Source organism: Callorhinus ursinus, unplaced genomic scaffold (assembly GCF_003265705.2).
Source record: "Callorhinus ursinus isolate GAN/ISIS: 27379988/994484 unplaced genomic scaffold, GSC_fseal_2.0 scaffold4, whole genome shotgun sequence".
Classification (NCBI taxonomy): Eukaryota; Metazoa; Chordata; class Mammalia; order Carnivora; family Otariidae; genus Callorhinus; species Callorhinus ursinus.
The window spans coordinates 148838532-148857860 of NW_027397066.1; the positions used below are offsets into that span (position 1 = coordinate 148838532).

General features: G+C 39.0%; 1 protein-coding gene across 1 annotated transcript in view; it reads right to left on the minus strand.

Moving 5' to 3' along the window:
* The window catches only part of HPGD (15-hydroxyprostaglandin dehydrogenase), a 32084-nt gene that overhangs the window by 3858 nt on the left and 8897 nt on the right, over positions 1-19329 (minus strand). The window contains exons 4-6 of the mRNA XM_025874481.2: positions 15586-15682; positions 3326-3402; positions 678-841 (exon numbers count right to left, since the gene is read on the minus strand). Coding sequence (XP_025730266.1) covers positions 678-841; positions 3326-3402; positions 15586-15682 — 338 coding nt within the window. The remainder of the gene's footprint in view (positions 1-677; positions 842-3325; positions 3403-15585; positions 15683-19329) is intronic.

Sequence of the window (19329 nt, forward strand, 5' to 3'; positions counted from 1 at the left end):
TTTGCAAAGACGTGGATGGAACTGGAGGGTATTATGCTGAGCGAAATAAGTCAGAGAAAGACATGTATCATATGATCTCACTGATTTAAGGAATTCTTAATCTCAGGAAACAAACAGAGTGTTGCTGGAGTGGTGGGGGGGTGGGAGGGATGGGGTGGCTGGGTGATAGACACCGGGCAGGGTATGTGCTATGGTGAGCACTGTGAATTGTGTAACAGACCTGTACCTCTGAAACAAATAACACATTATATGTTAAAAAGAAGAAGAAGAAGATAGCAGGAAGGGAAAAATGAAGAGGGGGGAAATCGGAGGGGGAGACGAACCATGAGAGACTACGGACTCTGAGAAACAAACTGAGGGTTCTAGGGGGAGGGGGTGGGGGGATGGGTTAGCCCGGTGATGGGTATTAAGGAGGGCACGTACTGAATGGAGCACTGGGTGTTATATGCAAACAACGAATCATGGAACACTCCATCAAAAACTAATCATGTAATGTATGGTGATTAACATAACATAATAAAATTAAAAAAATGAGAAATAGAGAGTTTGCTAAACCAACACTTTGAAGCACCCTTGGTTTCTCAAATTTAAAGGGTTATTTTTTCCCTTTTTATGGCTTATGTCTAGATAGTACTTTGCTCCATCATATAAAGGAAGATCAGTATAGTTTTACTTACTCCAAAATTCCATAGAACTTCATCATATCCTTAATATGATCCTTATATTCTATATATTGTCCCATGTTTTCTTCTTTCTCAATGGACTCGAGGATGGGTGTATTAACAAAGCCTGGGCAAATGGCATTCAGTCTAACACCACTGTTCATGAGATTAGCTGCCATCTGTGGATTAGAAGTAGAAGGTTGCAGGTTTCAGTTGCTTTGTAAATATATACCATGGGACACACTGATAATTAAAACCATTTCAAAGACTCTGATGTGAAAAATACTAGTCAGATATCCTTCTAGTGATCTAACAATGACAATGTTAAGGTTGACTGGTAGCAGAAAATAAAAGAATACATACCTAAATTGTTGAATTAATTCTGGAAAGCCTCAGCTAATTAATTCTTTAAAAATCAATATTGCTGGGAAACTCCTAAAAATACTTGATTATCTAAGCTGCTCTTATCTACTGAACTCTGCGGGAAGCTAAATGTAAAAAGCCGAGGCTCAGAATTAATATCTCTCAAGTTTGCTTTTAAAGATTAGAATTGTATATCAAGAGACTATTTCTTTAAAAAATACTGTTAGTGGAAAGTTTGGGACTCTGATTGATTATAAAGATACTCTTGATAATATGCACTATGTGGAAGGCAATTTAAGTATTTTCAGACTAGCATTCTTTGGCTTAATTTCAACCTATTGATTTTATTTGAACTGTTTATAAAACAAAATGTAGTCAATTATTTTTGGATTCCATTAACGTACTGCTAAAGTTCATTTGTAACCCCCAAAATCAACAATCATGGATCTTTTGGGGTCATTTATGGACAAGCACAGAGCAAATGTTCCAACTAAGGCCAAAAAGATATTCTTGTTTCAGCTCTTATACTATAAACAAATGTCCTCTTTGTGATATATTTAGTCTATCTTTTTCCCATTTTTGTGCCTTTTATTGGTGACTTTGCTATGTGAAACGCCTCCCAAGCATAGTGGTGAAGTGCTGTCTAGTCTTCCTAAGTGAGGGAAGGCTGTGATGTACCTTACAGAGAAAATTCATATGTTAGATAAGCTTCACGCAGGCATGAGGTGTAAATGCTGTTGGTCATGTTAATACATATCAAATACAATACATATTAAATAGGCTGTCTTTACATAGAAATATACATAAGACTAGACTATGTATGGATTGGTTGCTCAAAATGCTGTAACCAGAGGCTCAAAGGAACTAAACCCCGTATTTCCCCGAGGAGCAACAGTTCAATATTCTCTACTGCAGTGTTGGCAAGTGATTTGATAGAGCTAACTACCACAAATAATGAGAATTGACTGTACAGATTTACATTCTTGTCATTGTAAATAGGAGATTTTTGGTATTTAAAAACTATTTATTTTTTTATTTAAATTCAATTAGCCAACGTATGGTAGATCATTAGTTTTTGGTGTAATGTTCAATGATTCGTTAGTTGCATTATAACACCCAGTGCTCATCAGAATTATCTGGTTTTGTAGTAGCTTTATGTGTTCCTTAAAAGTTGAATTAAAGATTAAATCTCTGCAAAGTAAATAAAAATTTCCAATCAACTTGAATTAAGAGCATGAGAGTTGATTATCTTCCTTTTTGACTGAACATTTACCATTCATGCATCTACTTTCTCTCTCTCCATCTCTTCTCTATCTATTTCTGTCTGGTCCCTCTCTTTGTCTCACCTAGATTAATCACAGCAGATTCCCCCAACTCTTCTATCCCCTTCTACACCTGTCCTCTCTAATATATTCTCTAACAACAGCCAGAATGGTCTTCGGAAAATGGAAACCTGATCTTGTCACTCCTTTGCATAAAAGACCCACTGGTGCTTGCATTTCGAATCAAAGCTCATTCCTGTGGCCCATAATTTGCTTTTTGTCTGGCTCCAGCTTCTGACTTTCCCCTTCCTCCTCAGGTTCCATTCAAAATGCCTCCTTTTGGTAACAAAAAGGCAAGCATTCTTCTGTACACCTGTCACACGAGGCCCCGTGGAAACATCATCCTTGACTACTCTCTCTGGTAAATTCTGGTCCCATCCCTCTGTGCTTGCCTTTTTATCATATCTCCAGTGATAAGTGATACCTAGAGCACACTACATATTCTACTCAAGGAGGCCTAAAGTTAATAATTTTTAAATTTGGAGTCAATTTTAAAAATAAAGAGTGTTGGGCGCCTGGGTAGCTCAGTTGGTTAAGTAACTGCCTTCGGCTCAGGTCGTGATCCTCGAGTCCCTGGATCGAGTCCTGCATCGGACTCCCTGCTTGGCGGGGAGTCTGCTTCTCCCTCTGACCCTCCCCCTTCTCATGTGCTCTCTCTCTCATTCTCTCTCTCAAATAAATAAATAAATCTTTAAAAAAAAAATAAAGAGTGTCTCCCCCCCTTTTCTTTACCCTTAGGATATTTTTCCATAACACATCTGTGTTTAGGACCAACTTCATTTTTAAAAGATCTCTTCTTCATTTGCTCCTTGATGTGATCTGAAAACCATCTTTTATAACAAAGATTAAAGGAAAATTTACTTTTCTCTCTTTAATCCAGATGTACTGAATTCTGAATTTATTCTCTGCTTTATAGAACTTATGTTTCATATATGCACAGAAAGAAAACAAGAGATACTGTGGTAGTTAGGTCCTCACCGCTGCTGAGCGTGTGAATCCAATTATGCCGTGCTTTGAAGCACAATAAACAGGCTGTTGTGCCACAGGCATGAGCCCTGAAACAAACAAAAAATTTAAACAATTTCACTAAAAAATAAGCAGATAAAAATCCAATAATTGCTATGCAATTGAGTAATTCGTGCCTATTCCATTTGAAGCTTATTCTACAAAATACACTACAATAATTACCAGACATTTTTCCTTCTGTGATCTCTACTATACTGGCCAGAATTGATGGTATGTAAGTTACAGCCTAGGAATGAAGCCAAAAGTGATATGTAAGTCCTTCTGTCTCCCTGACCCTCTGTGAAGAGAAGTAAATGTTATCTGAAACATAAACAGAACCACCTTTAAACCCAGTAAGTTACCACCAATTTCCAGTTTTTAAGTCTTGATTTTAAAAAGTGTCTATTCTACATTTTGTAAGACTTCCAAATGGCTGAAGTATAAATTTTTGAAGTGAGACTTGGAGATGACTTGTCTTTGCTTTAGATTAGTATGCATTTCCCCATCGCCTATTGTACTAAATGATGTCTCTAAAGTGTTTAAGAAAAGTCAAAGTAACTTCTTTTGATTCTGAGCTATAGTAGGTGCCTAGATCTTCTTGCCCATGACTTAGGTAAAGAAAGCCAGAAATTAAAAAAAGAAAAGAACAGAAAACCAGAAATAAAAATGTATGATCCTATTTTATTTCATTTCATAATTATGTACTCTAACAGAATTCAAGCAATTTTAGAATTGGTTTAATTTTCCACATATATGCAATAGTAACTGCTCGGGTGTATGATTAAATTCATGGCTTGCAGAAATAGTAGTACTGTAGCACGCATAGCATCTTTTCTCCCCTACCTCCTCGCCCGACCCCCCAAAAGAAACAAAACAACAGGAAAAACCTTTTACTGAACTGTTACTATCAAGTTTGTTTCTCATCATTATCAATTCTCTAATCAACAGTGACACTTTAAACCAGAGCCATTCGTATATTTCAGTGTTTAACAAATTTCCCCCATTAACTCATTTTAACATTTTTTAAATTTGTGATATCTGAGTCAAGAAACAGTGATCTCTGATTACTATAATGTTATTAATATCAAATGTCACGTTAATAATACTAAATTATTCTGCTGAGACACGTTCATCTCCACCCAGCTAACTAGTCCCAGAGCACCACCAATCAGTTGAGCGTGTTGTGCCAAAGTTCAGCAATAAATGCAGACCTTAACCACTCCCTGGGTGCCTGCCAGGTCTCAATTTATAAAGTATGTTTGCTCAAGAGCAGTTTAAATCCCTGAGGATGGTAGATCACACATAGTGCGTCCACCTGGTAATCTCAAAGTACTGTACCATGTGGCTCTCTTGTCGTGGTTGTTGTTTCTTAGGTTAAGTAAAATGTATAAGTTAATTAAGTTCATCGGTGTCAGTCAACAAGAATTTATGATGCCTCCACAGGGTACACAGGCGTGTTAGGGGTTGGGGACAAAGGGAGTAAGTAGGTGCAGCCAGACATTGCTGTGCTTGCTCTTCTAAGTTAGTCGTTGTTTTGCCTCTCCTTAAAGGTTTACGAGACAAAGGCAGTTGGTTGGAGGATGGTGTTCACGGACTGCAGGAAATGCAGAATGAACCTTAGTCAGAGATAAGCTGACGCAGCCACAGAAACAAAAAAGCACAAGGACACCGTTCATAAATGTTGTCAAAGATGAATTCGGAATGAATTTTTGTTACTTGTGCGAAGGTACTGAACTTCCGAACCCACGCTAGTTCAAAGTGTCACGGAAGTGAAATAAATCAAATAGTGTTAGGTTGGTTCCATTTAAGAAGCAAGCACAAAACACAGACATTCCTCTAAAGACACAACTGTAAAGGCGATCAGAATGTGAAAAATTTGTTTGCATTTTTAAAGTGGCATTTGGTTTTATGAATCTTGTTAACATTATAATGACATTTTCACCGCTATCCTGCAAATGTCTACTTATGCATTGCTTTCACTTTCTGATATTAGATCAAAGCCTGTATAAATCAATATCAGACATTCAGAAATCGTGGCCTTTTTTATTTTTTTACAGCCTTTATTGAGGTATAACGGACATACAATAAACTACATATATTTAAAGCGTACAGTTTGATAAGTTCTGACAAATGTATACACCCATGAAACCATGACCACAATCAAGATAATGAACATATCCATCACCTAAAAGTCTCCTCATGCCCCTTTGTCATCTCTTCCTTCTGCTTTTCCCCTCCCTCTAGGCAAACACTGATCTGCTTTGTGTCACTGTAGTTTGCCTTTTCTAGAAGTTTATACAAATGTAATCATATATTGTAAACTCTTTTGGTCTGACTTCTTTCACTCGGGATAATTATTATGAGCTTTATCCATGCTGTAGTGTATATCAGTAGCTCATTTTTCCTTTCTTTTTTTTTTCTGAATAGTATTCCACTGTAAGGATATACCCATCAGTTGCATATACATTCACCTGTTGATAGATATCTGGATTGTTTCCACTTTTAGGGTATTACAGATTAAGAGAATTCTTTTTTTTCAATTACTTAAGCAAGTCATAGTTAACTTAGTTAAATAGAGATTTTTTTCTTTATCTTGCCATACATATAGATTTTCACTGTTGCTTCTTATGTTTCAAACAAGTTGGGTGGGTTAGTGATCCTCAGTGCTTTCCCCCCAGCTTGCCAATGGACAATCCAGGTGGAAATTTACTATCTGTGCCTCAGCTTGCTATTGTGAAAAGAAGACTAAATGGGTAGAGAAAGGCTTTATTTTTTTTAAGGTTTTTGTTTTTCTTTTTAACAATGATTTTGTTCTGAATATTTCAGAAATCCAACATTTTCTATTGGATCTCAAGAGCCACTTTTCTTTTACACACAATGCTATTGCTATTGTGGTATAGCGTCAGTATTTTTAACCGTACTTCTGTTACCTTAGCCCTAAAACACTAATATATGTTGTTTCTGTGTGCTTCAAATAAAAATGTCTTCTGAGGCTGGGAATCAGGGCAAGCAGGTAGAATTGTGCAGGGTGTGTATGTTATGATTTTGGAAACACCAGTAACATGGTAGTGTAAATTTTGCCCTCCCCTGCCCCCAAATTCCTGCAGTTTATAACCTGCACAACTAGACATGGCAGCCATCTCTGGTAGAGGAGGTTGACCAAACAAAAGAGACTGTGAAGGAAGAACCAGTAGAGGTAGGAAGAAAACAAGCTAAGCACCCTGTCATAGAAATTAAAGATAGTATTCTAAGAAGCCTACAGTGGTCACTGTTATCAAGTGCAGAATCAAATGAGAATCATTCCCCTTGAGATATGAACATGTCTCAGTATCACTTATCTAAAAGTAATACCCTTGGTCTCACATTTTCCTCCAGCTACAATTCCATATCTCTTGACAACACAAACTACTGAAAAGAGTTACTCTATTCATTGTCTCAACTCTCCTTGCTTCCCATTTGCTGCACAACTCACTCTACTTGGGTTTCCATTTCACTGCTCCAATCAAACATCTCATGACCAACACTTTCTTATACTATTTAACCACTCAAAAATGTCCTTTTAATCAAAGTGGTCAAGAGGGACTACAGCATAGTAGTTTGGATTTTGGGCGTGAGGATGGCCGAATTAAAAAAAAAATTTTTTTTCAGGGAGGACATTTTTTTGAATCTTTTAAAAAATTTATTTGAGAAAGAGAATGCATGCGAGCACAAACGGGGGGTGGGCGGCAGAGGGAGAGGAAGAAGCAGACTCCCTGCTGAGCAGGGAGCCCCGCATCGGCTGGGGCGCCTGGGTGGCTCAGTCAGTTAAGTGTCTGCCCCGCATTGGGCTCCCTGCTCAGCAGGGAGTCTGCTTCTTCCCAGGACCCTGGGATCATGACCTGAGCCGAAGGCAGACACTTAACTGACTGAGCCACCCAGGCGCCCCCGGAGTTCAAATTTTGAATCCACCACAATGAGCTATGTGACCTTTGAAGAAGTGCTGGCTACCAAGGTGTTTTTCTTCTGTGGCCTAAAGCCATCATAGCAGCTGCTGAGTCTCCAGTGAGCTAATTTACATAAAATACTTAAAGTAGCGTCTGGCACATAATAAACTCTACTATTTGCTATTATTTTATATAAATATTTTCTTTAAGAGGAAACATCCCCAAATCTTGTTTTATAGACTTATTTATCCACATTATATCTTTTTGTGAGAATGTACATTGTGACCTAAAAATGCCACAAATCTGGTCCAGTGTCCTAAATTTCTTTGGTTTTTGAACCGTGGCAAACTGTGGGCTATTAATCCTAATTGAAGAGGATTTACAGAAGTACATTCATTTAAGATCTGTGTGCTTAGTAGTACCTTTTAAGTACAAGGTATAGGGAAGCAGTCTTTTAAAATATACTCTATTGAGGGGTACCTGGGTGGTTCAGTTGGTTAAGCGTCTGCCTTCGGCTCAGGTCATGATCCCAGGGTCCTGGGATCGAGCCCCGTGTCGGGCTCCCTGCTCAGTGGGGAGCCTGATTCTCCCTCTGCCTCTGCCCCTGCTTGTGCTCTCTCTCTTGTTCACTCTCTCTCTCAAATAAATAAAATAATATATACTTTATTGAAATGTGTCAGACTAATGGGAAGACCCCTGGTGCAGGGGGAGAGTGGAAATTCATTGGCTGAACTGCTAGATCAGTGCCCGTCATCCGACTTCAAGGGACTTTTGCCAGTATTAGGACTACAGGACCAGCTGCTGGAATTAATTTGGGTTTTTAACATCTTGCAAATTAATACCTATATGCACAGCGTCTTCATGTTAAAGGACTTAAGAACAACAAGAAAACAAAGGATTGTGGCAACGACACGGCAGTCTCCAAAGAAATGACATTTTGTTTAATATTGTGAGACATTTCTTATTAGTGCTTAAAAATGGATACCTTATATTTAAAATTTAAGGTCAAGAATAGAGTTTTTATCTCTAAAACTCTCTATCTCTAAACCCTCTAAAACTTTTATCTCTAATACTCTAGACCCAGCATGGTGCAAAGTTCACTTACAGAATCCCAAAATGACTCTCTAAAATATAACATGTCTAATTAGTTACAGGATTATGTTTACCATAACAATAGATTTAGAAAAAATATCAATAGGAGAAATTCTAGCCACAAAATAGAGAAATTGTTTCTACAACCGCTCAGGATAATACCATCAAATAGCCACTGACTGATGAGATAATTACAAAGAAAAATTTAAATACCTGAAAATTACATATGCAATTACAGAACATACAAGGAAGTCATTTAGAAAAATATAATTTCCATTTCCACATTAATTCTTCCATCTTTAACAGTCTTTCTGCCCATATTTGCAACAGATAGCTTTAATCTCTACATCTCGTAGGATATAAAAAATCTCCAAAAGGATTTTGTGCAAAAAACTGAAATCTGCTCAGACGGGAATTGTACTGGATCCCCAAACAGGTTTTCTTTTAAGTGGATAGAAGCCATATGAAACAGATTACAGAGAAGTGCTAAAGAAATTCAACTTAGGAAAATAAATTGAGAATCTAAGGATACCAATCTTTGCATGATAAACTGTAGTTCAGCAGCTATGCCAAAAAGCAGGAATCTGAACCCCTCGCATTTTCTTTACAATCAAAAAGGAAACCATGTACCCACCTTTCTGTTTTTAACTATCACTTCTCTAAGACGAGGGAAAAGGGAGAACTAGTGAGAATCTGTTTATCTATATTCATGCAGAAATCCGACCAAACTAATGGGGGCACTTCCTCATTATGTGATGTTCCACATAACAGAACACCTTATCTGATGCTGCCTTTTGTCCCCTAGGTATCATGTTTGCCATTAACAAATCATGTTTTATTTATTTATCTTTTTTATTTTTTTAAAGATTGATTTATTTATTTTAGAAAGAGAGAGAGAGAGCACAAGCAAGCAGGGGGTGGGGGAGAAGGGCAGAGGTGGAGGGAGAAGGAGGGGAAAGAATCCCAAGCAGACCCCCAGCTCAGCACGGAGCCCTCCACGGGGCTCGATCTCACCAGTCGAAGATCATGACCTGAGCTGAAATCAAGAGGCAGATGCTTAACCAACTGACAAACCCAGGCACCCCCAAATCATGTTTTAAAGTGTGACATGACATAAAAAGGTCTAAGCCTTCCTAAAACCACGACATCTTCTATAATAAAAATCTTTCCAGAAAGGTAATGTTGTTTGTTATGAATTAACTTTATTAATTCTTAGAAAGTGGCTTCTAATGTTCCACCAAAACTCTCCTTCCTAAAAGTTCAGGCATTGCCTGTGCTGTGATCAAAAGAAACGGAGATGGGCTTCCATAGCCACTGAGTGAATCTCCCTCTGCAAACTGGAAGCTAGCTGCTCAAAGTGTGGTCCAAGGACCAGCACCAGAATTTCAGGACCCCTCCCAGACCTACTGAGTCAGAATTTACATCTAAACAAAATCCCTAGGTAATATCTATGCATGTTAGATTCCAGAAGACTTATTCATTTCCTAATCTGGCTAGGAAGCCCTAAACCTTTTTATCCATTCCTCAAAAGGCCAACTCATCAATATTTCATCTTTCTTATTGATCCCTCCAGTCTGTGCCTTCTTAATAATTTTAAGCCATAAGACAGCAAAATGGACACCATGAAGAACATTGCCAGTACAAAACAAGAAAGGTGGCTCGCATATTCCTAACAGCTGACATCTGACCAATTAAGATCCAGATAATATAGGATCACCTAATCTATGACATACACTAATAATGGCAAAATAAAAGTTGCTGTTATTACTACTGCTAATTCTCACCACATTTTCCAAGTTATATATAGCTGTTCGACTCTAAGTTGTAGGGACTTGGTAAAAGGTAAATGTGACATTCGTATGGCCAATGCCTGTGACTTGGAAGTTGCTAAATATGTTAGGCCCCCTTCCTTGTATCAGGAATACTTGCAGAGGGTGGTACCACGTGATTCTTTTTACTTTCAGCCTGGAGATGAAAGAAGGTGATGAGTATTTTAGCTCACCTGAAATTTCTGCTCTCTTGTGACATTCCAGTTCAACTACTGCTCTTCAGGCCATGGGAGACCCAGTGCCTTGAAATTCAGTATCATGTTTCTGTTTAAAAAGTCTATATCACGCTAACCATTTGGTTCTGCCATGCTGATAAGAGATACTCATGTACAGCTCTTCAGGTAGAAATTTTGCCTAGTTACATCCATATCCCCTTTCCTTTCTGTACATGCTCAATGCATGCTTGATTAAGTTGAATCTGTTACTTAAAGTGGTATCTTTAGGACATCCACCTTAACACAAACTACAAGCTAATTATATCAGCTTAGATGAAATGTATAGCTCAAGTAAGTATGATACTGGGTTGGTATTTAAGACATGCTAAAAAAAAAACCTATGATTGTTTTCTTGAGACCCTAATGTTTTCAGAAAATAAGTTTTCTTATTTACGGTTTTTAATCTCAGTAAATAAGACCCTAATAGGATCTCTCACAAAATGCCCCAGAGTGCCTGTCTCAGAGGCACAGAGAATGCTCCCAGTGAACACCAGGACCTCAGCAGCTGGGTATGTAGGCAGGTAGAGGCAGATTGCTTTTCCTGTGACAACTACTTCATCCTTCCCACTGTTTGAAGCAATGAACTATAGAGGAAGCACACTTGACTCTCACCGGATGTCTTGTGCTCAGACCACAGCTGTTGAATGACCCGCATTAAACCAGACTTCATGCTGATCTGTTGTTGTTCCTCTCAATTTTTTTTTAATAGTTAAGGATGAATACGTCAACATGAGTCCAGCTTTATATACTGTGTTTATAGACAGAAACTCCTAGAGAAGAGTCTAGGTTGTTAACAGTGCTCAGAACATCTTCTGGAGCTCCCAGCTGGCGCACACCCTTCCCTCAATACTCGGAGGAATCTCTCTCCACTTGACTCCTGTTTGTTAAACTTATTAATTGCATTTGATACTTGGTCTGCGTCAGTGGTCATTACTCATTAACTTCTCTGCCCAAACCAGTGTTTCAACTTAAGGTTTTACTGACAGTGAAGGACTCCAGTGAATCTATGTAAGAGATCGTGAGGGAAGACTGGTGGAGTTCAACAGCACCCACAGCTAGTCCTTTAATAGAGGGACCAGTAGGGGGGAAATAGGAACAAATCTGAGGACAGAAAGTTTGGAAAACACCTCTGGAAAACACAGAGGAAGCAAGCATTGGAAATGTCTTTCCTAGATTTTGTCATTTATACCTCAGTAAAGCTGGGGGAAAAATACTTTGACTCTGGTAACTCCTCAAAGACTTTTTTCGTCATCTGGCCTCTCCCAACAGGCTATGACTTCAAGGGTTTAAAACTTGTTAGTAACATTTCTGAGGAAAATGTGAAGCCAGAGAAGTTCTCACTGATCTTTTTCTACTATTACAAAACCCCAAGTGTTTATCAAACTAATCTTATTGTGGGAAGAAGAGATGCTCTTGGGGATTGGATAGAATACAAGGCAATGCATCTTCATCCTCTTTGTGAGATGAAAGGACCTTAGTGCCAAAACCCGGGGTGGGAAGAGAGGTGGCAGGGCCTGCCTAGTTTGGCCAGTGACAACAAAGAGACAGTATAAAGGCATCAGGTATAGAGGTCAGGCATTATGGAGGGAAGGTACGTCTCTACATAAGGATGAAGGCACCACATTAAACAGAATGGACAAAGATGAGCTACGTAACCATTATAAGTAGAGTTACCCTGCTGGTTGGGAGGAATGTTAGGTGGAGAAGCAGTCTGGAATGCTATGATATTCATTAAACTGTAAGAGTGCCAGAAAGGTAATTTGAAACCAAAACGATCTTATCACTGAATTTGTATTTATTCACTGTTTCATCTGCATGATTAGAGAAAGATTCACACACGGTTCCAAATGTTGACTCTGAAACAGGTAAGAAGAGAATGAATACCCAGGGGTGGGTAGTGTGATAAAGCAAGCTCTTAGCCAAGAAAGCAAAGTGGACGTCTAATTGTAATCCTTAAATTGCGCTTCTCAATGACGTGTTTTGACTTGTGACTTTGGTAACCTCCTCAGATGTTTTCAGGGCTTTACTCTGTGTGTCAAGTGGGGCAAAAGCTTAAGATATCACTGAGGTTTAGTTATGTGGTCTTGAGATTAAAGCAGTGCCCAGAAGGCCTGAAGATAACTAGCACATTTCACTGGTTTCATGGAGTTATAGGAAGTCAGTTTCTTTTACCTCACAGTTGGGCTAACCTAGTCACGGATGGAGAGCCAAATTAACAATCTCACGGACAGAAGAGTTAGATCACCTGGTGATTAAGACAGAAGAGGTCCTGTATCAGGTTGCTCGCATGGGAATTTCAGCTTTACTGCTGCCTTGCTGTGTAAGCTTGTGCAAGATACTCAAATTCTCCTACCTTGATTTCCTTCTCTATGAAATGGAGATTACAGAATCTACTTCATGGGGTGGTTGTATTAAATGAGGTAATATACACACGGTGCTTAAAATAGTATTGTGTAAACAGTAAGTGCTCAATGAGTGTTTGTGTGATGACACCTTTAAATATTTTTATTGGACAAAAGGCAGTAGTACCTTGCATTTCTTAATTATGCTCTGAGGCAAGTAAGCCCCCCCCCAATTTTTTTAAGCCTCCTCTTATGGTACAGACTGTCTCAAACAGTCCAAAATTGATCTAGCCCTAAGACTTCCAGACTGCTGGGAATGAAAGAAATGCCTCCAGTGACAGAAGGGCAAGGGGTTCCCTGGACAGGGTTCATGCTTCTTCAATCCTTGTTAGCCCTTTAGCTTCAAGACACAACCCATGCGATTATCTCTTGATCACCACCCCATGTTTTTCTACATTTCTACTTTTATTAAGATATCAAATATTTCTTGTTAATTCTCCAATCATTTATGTATTTTTTCCCTTATAATTTCATTTCAAAATGGTGCAGATATAGCCTTGGCAATTTGCCTCTAGGGTTTCAGACTCCCAGAATCTAAAATGTGGCTCTCTCTTGGGCCAAATATCTAAGTCTTGCCCATGCTCTCTCCTTTTACCACATCCTCAGAATTGAAATGTTATCATTTTTTTAAAGATTTTATTTATTTATTTGAGAGAGAGAGAGAATGAGAGATAGAAAGCACGAGAAGGAAGAGGGTCAGAGGGAGAAACAGACTCCCTGCTGAGCAGGGAGCCCGATGCGGGACTCGATCCCGGGACTCCAGGATCATGACCTGAGCCGAAGGCAGTCGCTTAACCAACTGAGCCACCCAGGCGCCCAAAATGTTATCATTTATAAGTAGATGTAACATTAGGAAAAATAACCAAGTTACCCTAAAAAACTTGTAGAATTGGTTCTATAATAACTTTAGGGATGTCATTTTGTCTTTAAGCAACCCAGAAACCAAAATGCTAGTCTGTTTTTTGAGAACGTCTCAAGAAGGAGATTTCTAAGCCTCCCTTGGTTTGAAGAGTTTAAAGACGATCATCTGACAACGAAGCCCAGAGGAAGGAGAAAGAACAAAGCTGAGAAACAAAGCTGAGAATCAGATCTCTGATGTGGTCGCAGGTGCTTCCATACCTGACCCCTGAAATACAACTGGAACTGGGAGGTGGGGCCCGGGGGAGAGGCGGGGAACACCTGTTCTGAAATTACCACGTGACTGAAACCAGATAATGTAAGGAAGTCTCCCTGCTTTGGGACACGCAGAGTTTAGACGACTCACTGTCACTACTGGTCAGACTTCTAAACTTCATAATTTCATTTGAACTACTGAAGAAGCATTGGTGATTTTTTTTTCCCCCTAGAATTTTTAGAAGTCAAGTCATCTGGTTAAGTTGCTCCAACAGTTCTGCCAAAGATTTATAGCCACTATTGAGTAATATGGTACCGGGTGGTATTAAATCCTACTGCCCTGAATAAAACAGTTTGGATTACACGTTGTGGCAAAGACTGTTAGCCATCTACTGGAATCCATTCTTCCCTTAGGCACAGAGCTAGATGACATTCTCAGACCCTCTTATAGTTAGGTGAGCCATGAGATCAAATTCTGTTCTGGAACCTGAATATAAGTGAGGCTGGGAGTAGAGGGGTTTAGAAAGGTAGCTTTGCCCCCCCACCCCATGCTCTCTATTTCTGTTGCAGAGAAAGGAGTCCCCACCCCACCGTACCCCACCCCCACCAGCATAACTATGGAAGCTCCATGTCAAAGAGCTCAGCCAGCTAGTTTTCCCAATGACTGCATATGGAAGAGGCTCCTGGCAACAAGGATCTTGCCCAGGACTGATATATGAGTGAGAAATAACCTTATACTACATTTAAGCCATTACATATTTGGGTGTATTTATTACAGCAGTTTAGCATTGAAGGGTGGCAGAATAGGTCACCCCAAAATGTGTCATTTTGGCATAAGAATTATTTGGAGCTAAAGGCACTTCAAAAACAGCAGGTATAAGAAGGGCACTCCGACCTCTCCTTTTCCTCCTGAAAGCAGGTGATAAAACTCCCATGTAAAATATGTCCTTCCTATAGCAGTAGGAAAGAAACATTCTTATCACCAGAGATGGGGAGTTGAGGCCAACGGAAATCTGTACAGACCTTGTTAAAATAACTCTCATCTTCCTTTAGGCCCCCTAAATATCTTAGTGGCTTTCCCACAATTACCTCTCTTTGTTCAACCTTGTTTATAAATGCTTAGGCCTAGCCATTCTTGGGGCTTGGTTTTCCTATGGGGACTCTGATGTACACGTAAAAATCTATACCCTTTTTTCCTGTTCATCTGTCTTACGTCGATTTAATTCTCAGGCCCAGCCAGAGATCCTAAGAAACTACAGGTAAAGTCTGGCCTCCCCTACAACAGATCCCAACTACTATATATGCCATATTTTTAAATTATATACTCTTTCTAAAATCACATGGGAGTAGAGATACCGTACTGTGTTTTACCACTCTTTTTACTTTGTCAGAGATGCTTTCATATGCATTACTGCTCAGTGCCACAGTAAGGGAGCTTAAAAAGTCACAATTTAAAGTAATAGAATTAAACATATACTTCAAACTTCTGATATTATGCAAGAGAAAATTCCATAGAGCCAGTAAAAACAAAACAAAACAAATCAATTAAATTAAATTTCAATTCCCAACCTGAGTTGATAACAAATATACTCGGAAGATTTACTTTTGTGGTCCAAATTACCAATAGGTAATTGTTACGAATGTCATACTTGTCCTTACCTGCTAAAGAGGACATATTGATAATGATACCGCCTTCACCTCCGTTTTGCTTACTCATGTAATCCAAGCCAAGGTAGGTTCCACTGATAACAGAAACCTAAGCCAGAGGCATAAACAGGAAAAACAACATAGCCGTTATACTTTATAATATATCCCAGAGTGAAGCTTTTATGGCGATTGCAGACACCCAGGGAGATTTCTGCAAATACTATCACCGAAAGACTTTGAAGCGGCTGCTTGCCTTTTTTTAAAGCCAGTCATTGACTAGCTTCTCTTTTGTTTGCCTACAGTTGTAGAGCTTCTCACATCTCTGCAAAACTTGATTTGGTTGCCCAATCTGAGACTTGATGAAAAAAGTTGTATTCCTACAGTGCTTTGTCACTTGACCTCAAATCTTGGCATCTTCGAGAATTGTACATGCAGTATTCTTTTTCTTCTCTAAATATTGGGTAAAAATTTATTTACCCTTCTTAGCATATGGTTCTCAGATCCAGGTCTTTCACATTTTAATTCTCTTGGATCTTGGAATATATAATAGTGGAAACCCTTGATTTCCTACATGGTTTTCATGTCCTTTTTTTTTTTTAATTTCTAATAAAAAGTCTATTTGGCATTTGTATCTACTTCTTCCCCAAGTAACTCACGAGGAAGGTGATCTCCCCAGGTTTAGTGTGGACACTGATTAATTTTGTTCAGTCACAGAAATCCCATTCTCTGTGCTAGTGACTGGTTTAGGAGCCCACATGGGACCCATTTCCAGCCAGTGAGACCTGAGGAGCAGTCAGCTAGAGGGGGTCCGGGTCAGGGCAGGGCAGTAGAAGAGGATGTGGCTGAAAATACTGTTGCTTTTAAGAAAACCAGAAAGAGGGCGCCTGGGTGGCTCAGTTGGTTGAGCGACTGCCTTCGGCTCAGGTCATGATCCTGGGGTCCCGGGATCGAGTCCCGCATCAGGCTCCCTGCTCAGCAGGGAGTCTGCTTCTCCCTCTGACCCTCCCCTGTCTCATGTGCTCTCTCTCTCTCTCATTCTCTGTCTCTCAAATAAATAAATAAAATCTTTAAAAAAATAAAAGAAAAAAAGAAAACCAGAAAGAAATGATTACATTAGTCCTTTTCCATCCCTCCGTATGGGCGTGGGGCTGGAATACACAGTTACACTGCTAGTATCCTTAAGCTGAAAGCTCCATGAAGGAAGGCAAACTGGGGAGATGAAAAGAAACTGGGTTCTGGGATCACTGTGTGGCAGTATCAAGCTCTCGTGATGTCTGTGTTGTGTGAGATCACATCATTCTCTTACTCAGTTTCAGGACCCCGACTTTTCGGTCAGGTGGACACAGGGTCTTCTGTAATGTCTGTCACTTAATCTTGTTCATCACTCTCGTACTGTCTTTTTGAGACTTTACTCTGATTGGTTACTCACCTCCCTGCGTAGGCAAATTTTATGTTGTATTCTTTTTTTTCTTTAAGATTTTATTTATTTGTCAGAGAGAGAGAGAGAGAGAGAGAGAGAGCACAAGCAGGGGCAGCGGCAGGCAGAGCGAGAAGCTGAGCAAGGAGCCTGATGCGAGGCTCGAGCCCAGAACCCCAGGACCATGACCCGAGCCGAAGGCAGTCGCTCAACCGACTGAGCCACCCCGGCGTCCCTGTTGTATTCTAACATTGGAGGATTTGCCACTACCAAAAACAACCTGTGGTACAAAACTTCTACTTGAAGCCTTATTTTCCCTTTTAGATTTAAGAACTCCTCTCCCTTCCAACTCAGACTTTGAGAAGGTGAACATTTTCTTTTGATATCTTAATTCCTACTTTTTGCATTCTTCACAATACGGCAAAGAAAATGACACAACAGTAATGAGTCTGAAACTGAGAGCATATAGTGGTGGTTACCTTCTTTTTATTTTAAAAAGTCCATTTGGAGTTTTCTTGTCACACATTCAACGTTGCCACTCTACCTAATAGTAGTTCTAGAACAAAAAAGTAAATTGAAGATTCTACTCACTTAAGCCATGTGTCAGTTTGATATTAAGTAAGCTTAGGGAGAATGAGGAAAATCTCCACATGATTCCCTTCACAAGAAAAAATACAAAACATTAAATGGTTTATATAAGAAGGAAAAAATGTACATGGCTGAAATAACTGAAGTGAGTTAGATTCTGGTAGTTTCTGCCTAAGTCTCTAGCAAGTCTGAACAGAATTTCTGTTTACGCATATTGGCGCTATGCTTTTATTCTCAGGTATTTATAGCTTTGCTGACACCCTGCTTTTGTGTTTTCAACATCTACTAGATGCAGCCAGATAGAAAGTTTGGGAATATTTAAGCTTTAATTTTTTAAAAAAAGGAAGATTTATTTCCAGGTCTTTGGTGGAAGAGGACAACGTATTATTTTCCCACCTATTACCAAGTTAAGAACTGAGGAACTTTTCAAATGAAAGTGTTCTCGGAATAAATCTACAAAACAGGGTTTAATGCTTTGGCTGGGGCATATGTCGTCCTCTCCCGCAACAATCTCTTCCTTATCCCAGGTAATAGATTCAAGGAAACGCGAAGAAACCACAGAATAAAATGTTTTTGTTAATATTCTATTTCTTGTCTCTTGGCAATATTTATATAGCACATAGAGTGGGTCACTAAAATATCAAGCATCTAGGGGAAAAAAAGAAAATGAAAATTATAGACGTATTCTAGCTACAAACAGAATACCAGGGATCTGTATTATTTTAGTCTATCACAAAGGTACTCTCAATTTTGTACTTGACCTTCAAAAGACGGTGTACTCAACTCTCAAAAAAAGAAGAAGAAAATCCCATGGGGCGCCTGAGTGGCTCAGTCGTTGGGCCTCTGCCTTCAGCTCAGGTCATGGTCCCGGGGTCCTGGGATCGAGCCCCGCATCGGGCTCCCTGCTCGGCGGGAAGCCTGCTTCTCCCTCTCCCACTCCCCCTGCTTGTGTTCCTGCTCTCGCTATCTCTCTCTCTCTCTCTGTCAAATAAATAAATAGAATCTTAAAAAAAAAAAAAAGAAAAAGAAAATCCCATGGCTAATTTCACATAGTGCAAATAAAAATCCACTTACTGACAAAATGAACTAATTAACACATGCTTACTCAATAGTTTTGGTTATGAATAATTTTTATATGTAATACCAAAATTATAACTGTGCTGTATTCCAAATCTTAAATTCATTTTTTCCACAGATTAAAGTACCTTATAAGTTAAAACCACTCATAAATTCCCCTGTACTGGGAATAATTCTTAAGTAGCAAAGATAAACGGATAAATGGTAATAGCATATTTGTTTAACTCTTCTTATCAGGCATCATGTCTTCTTACTATATATATGTAATATAATATATATTATTATATATAATATACAGTATGTTATATAACATACATATTTCCATAACCTATATACAAAAAGCACACATGCATGTATTCACTACTGAAATTTCCTAATCTATCATTTTCCTTATCTTATCTTCTTCCCCTCTGAGGTTCCTTTTAGTTTATTTCTGGTTCTTGTGCTACACTCTAGCTCTAATTTTAAAAATCCTGTCATCTAAATCATGAAACGTTGCCTTTCAGGTTTCTTGTTTTTTGTCCAGCCCAATTCTCGAGGAGTACTAATATAGAGGACCACTTTTTTTTTTCTGAAATTCTTTTCTATCTTTTGTTTCTCTGTGTTCAGTCTTTTTCCATTTTTGCTTATTTATGTGATAAATACTATTGTATTCCCTCCTGCGGAGCTACTTA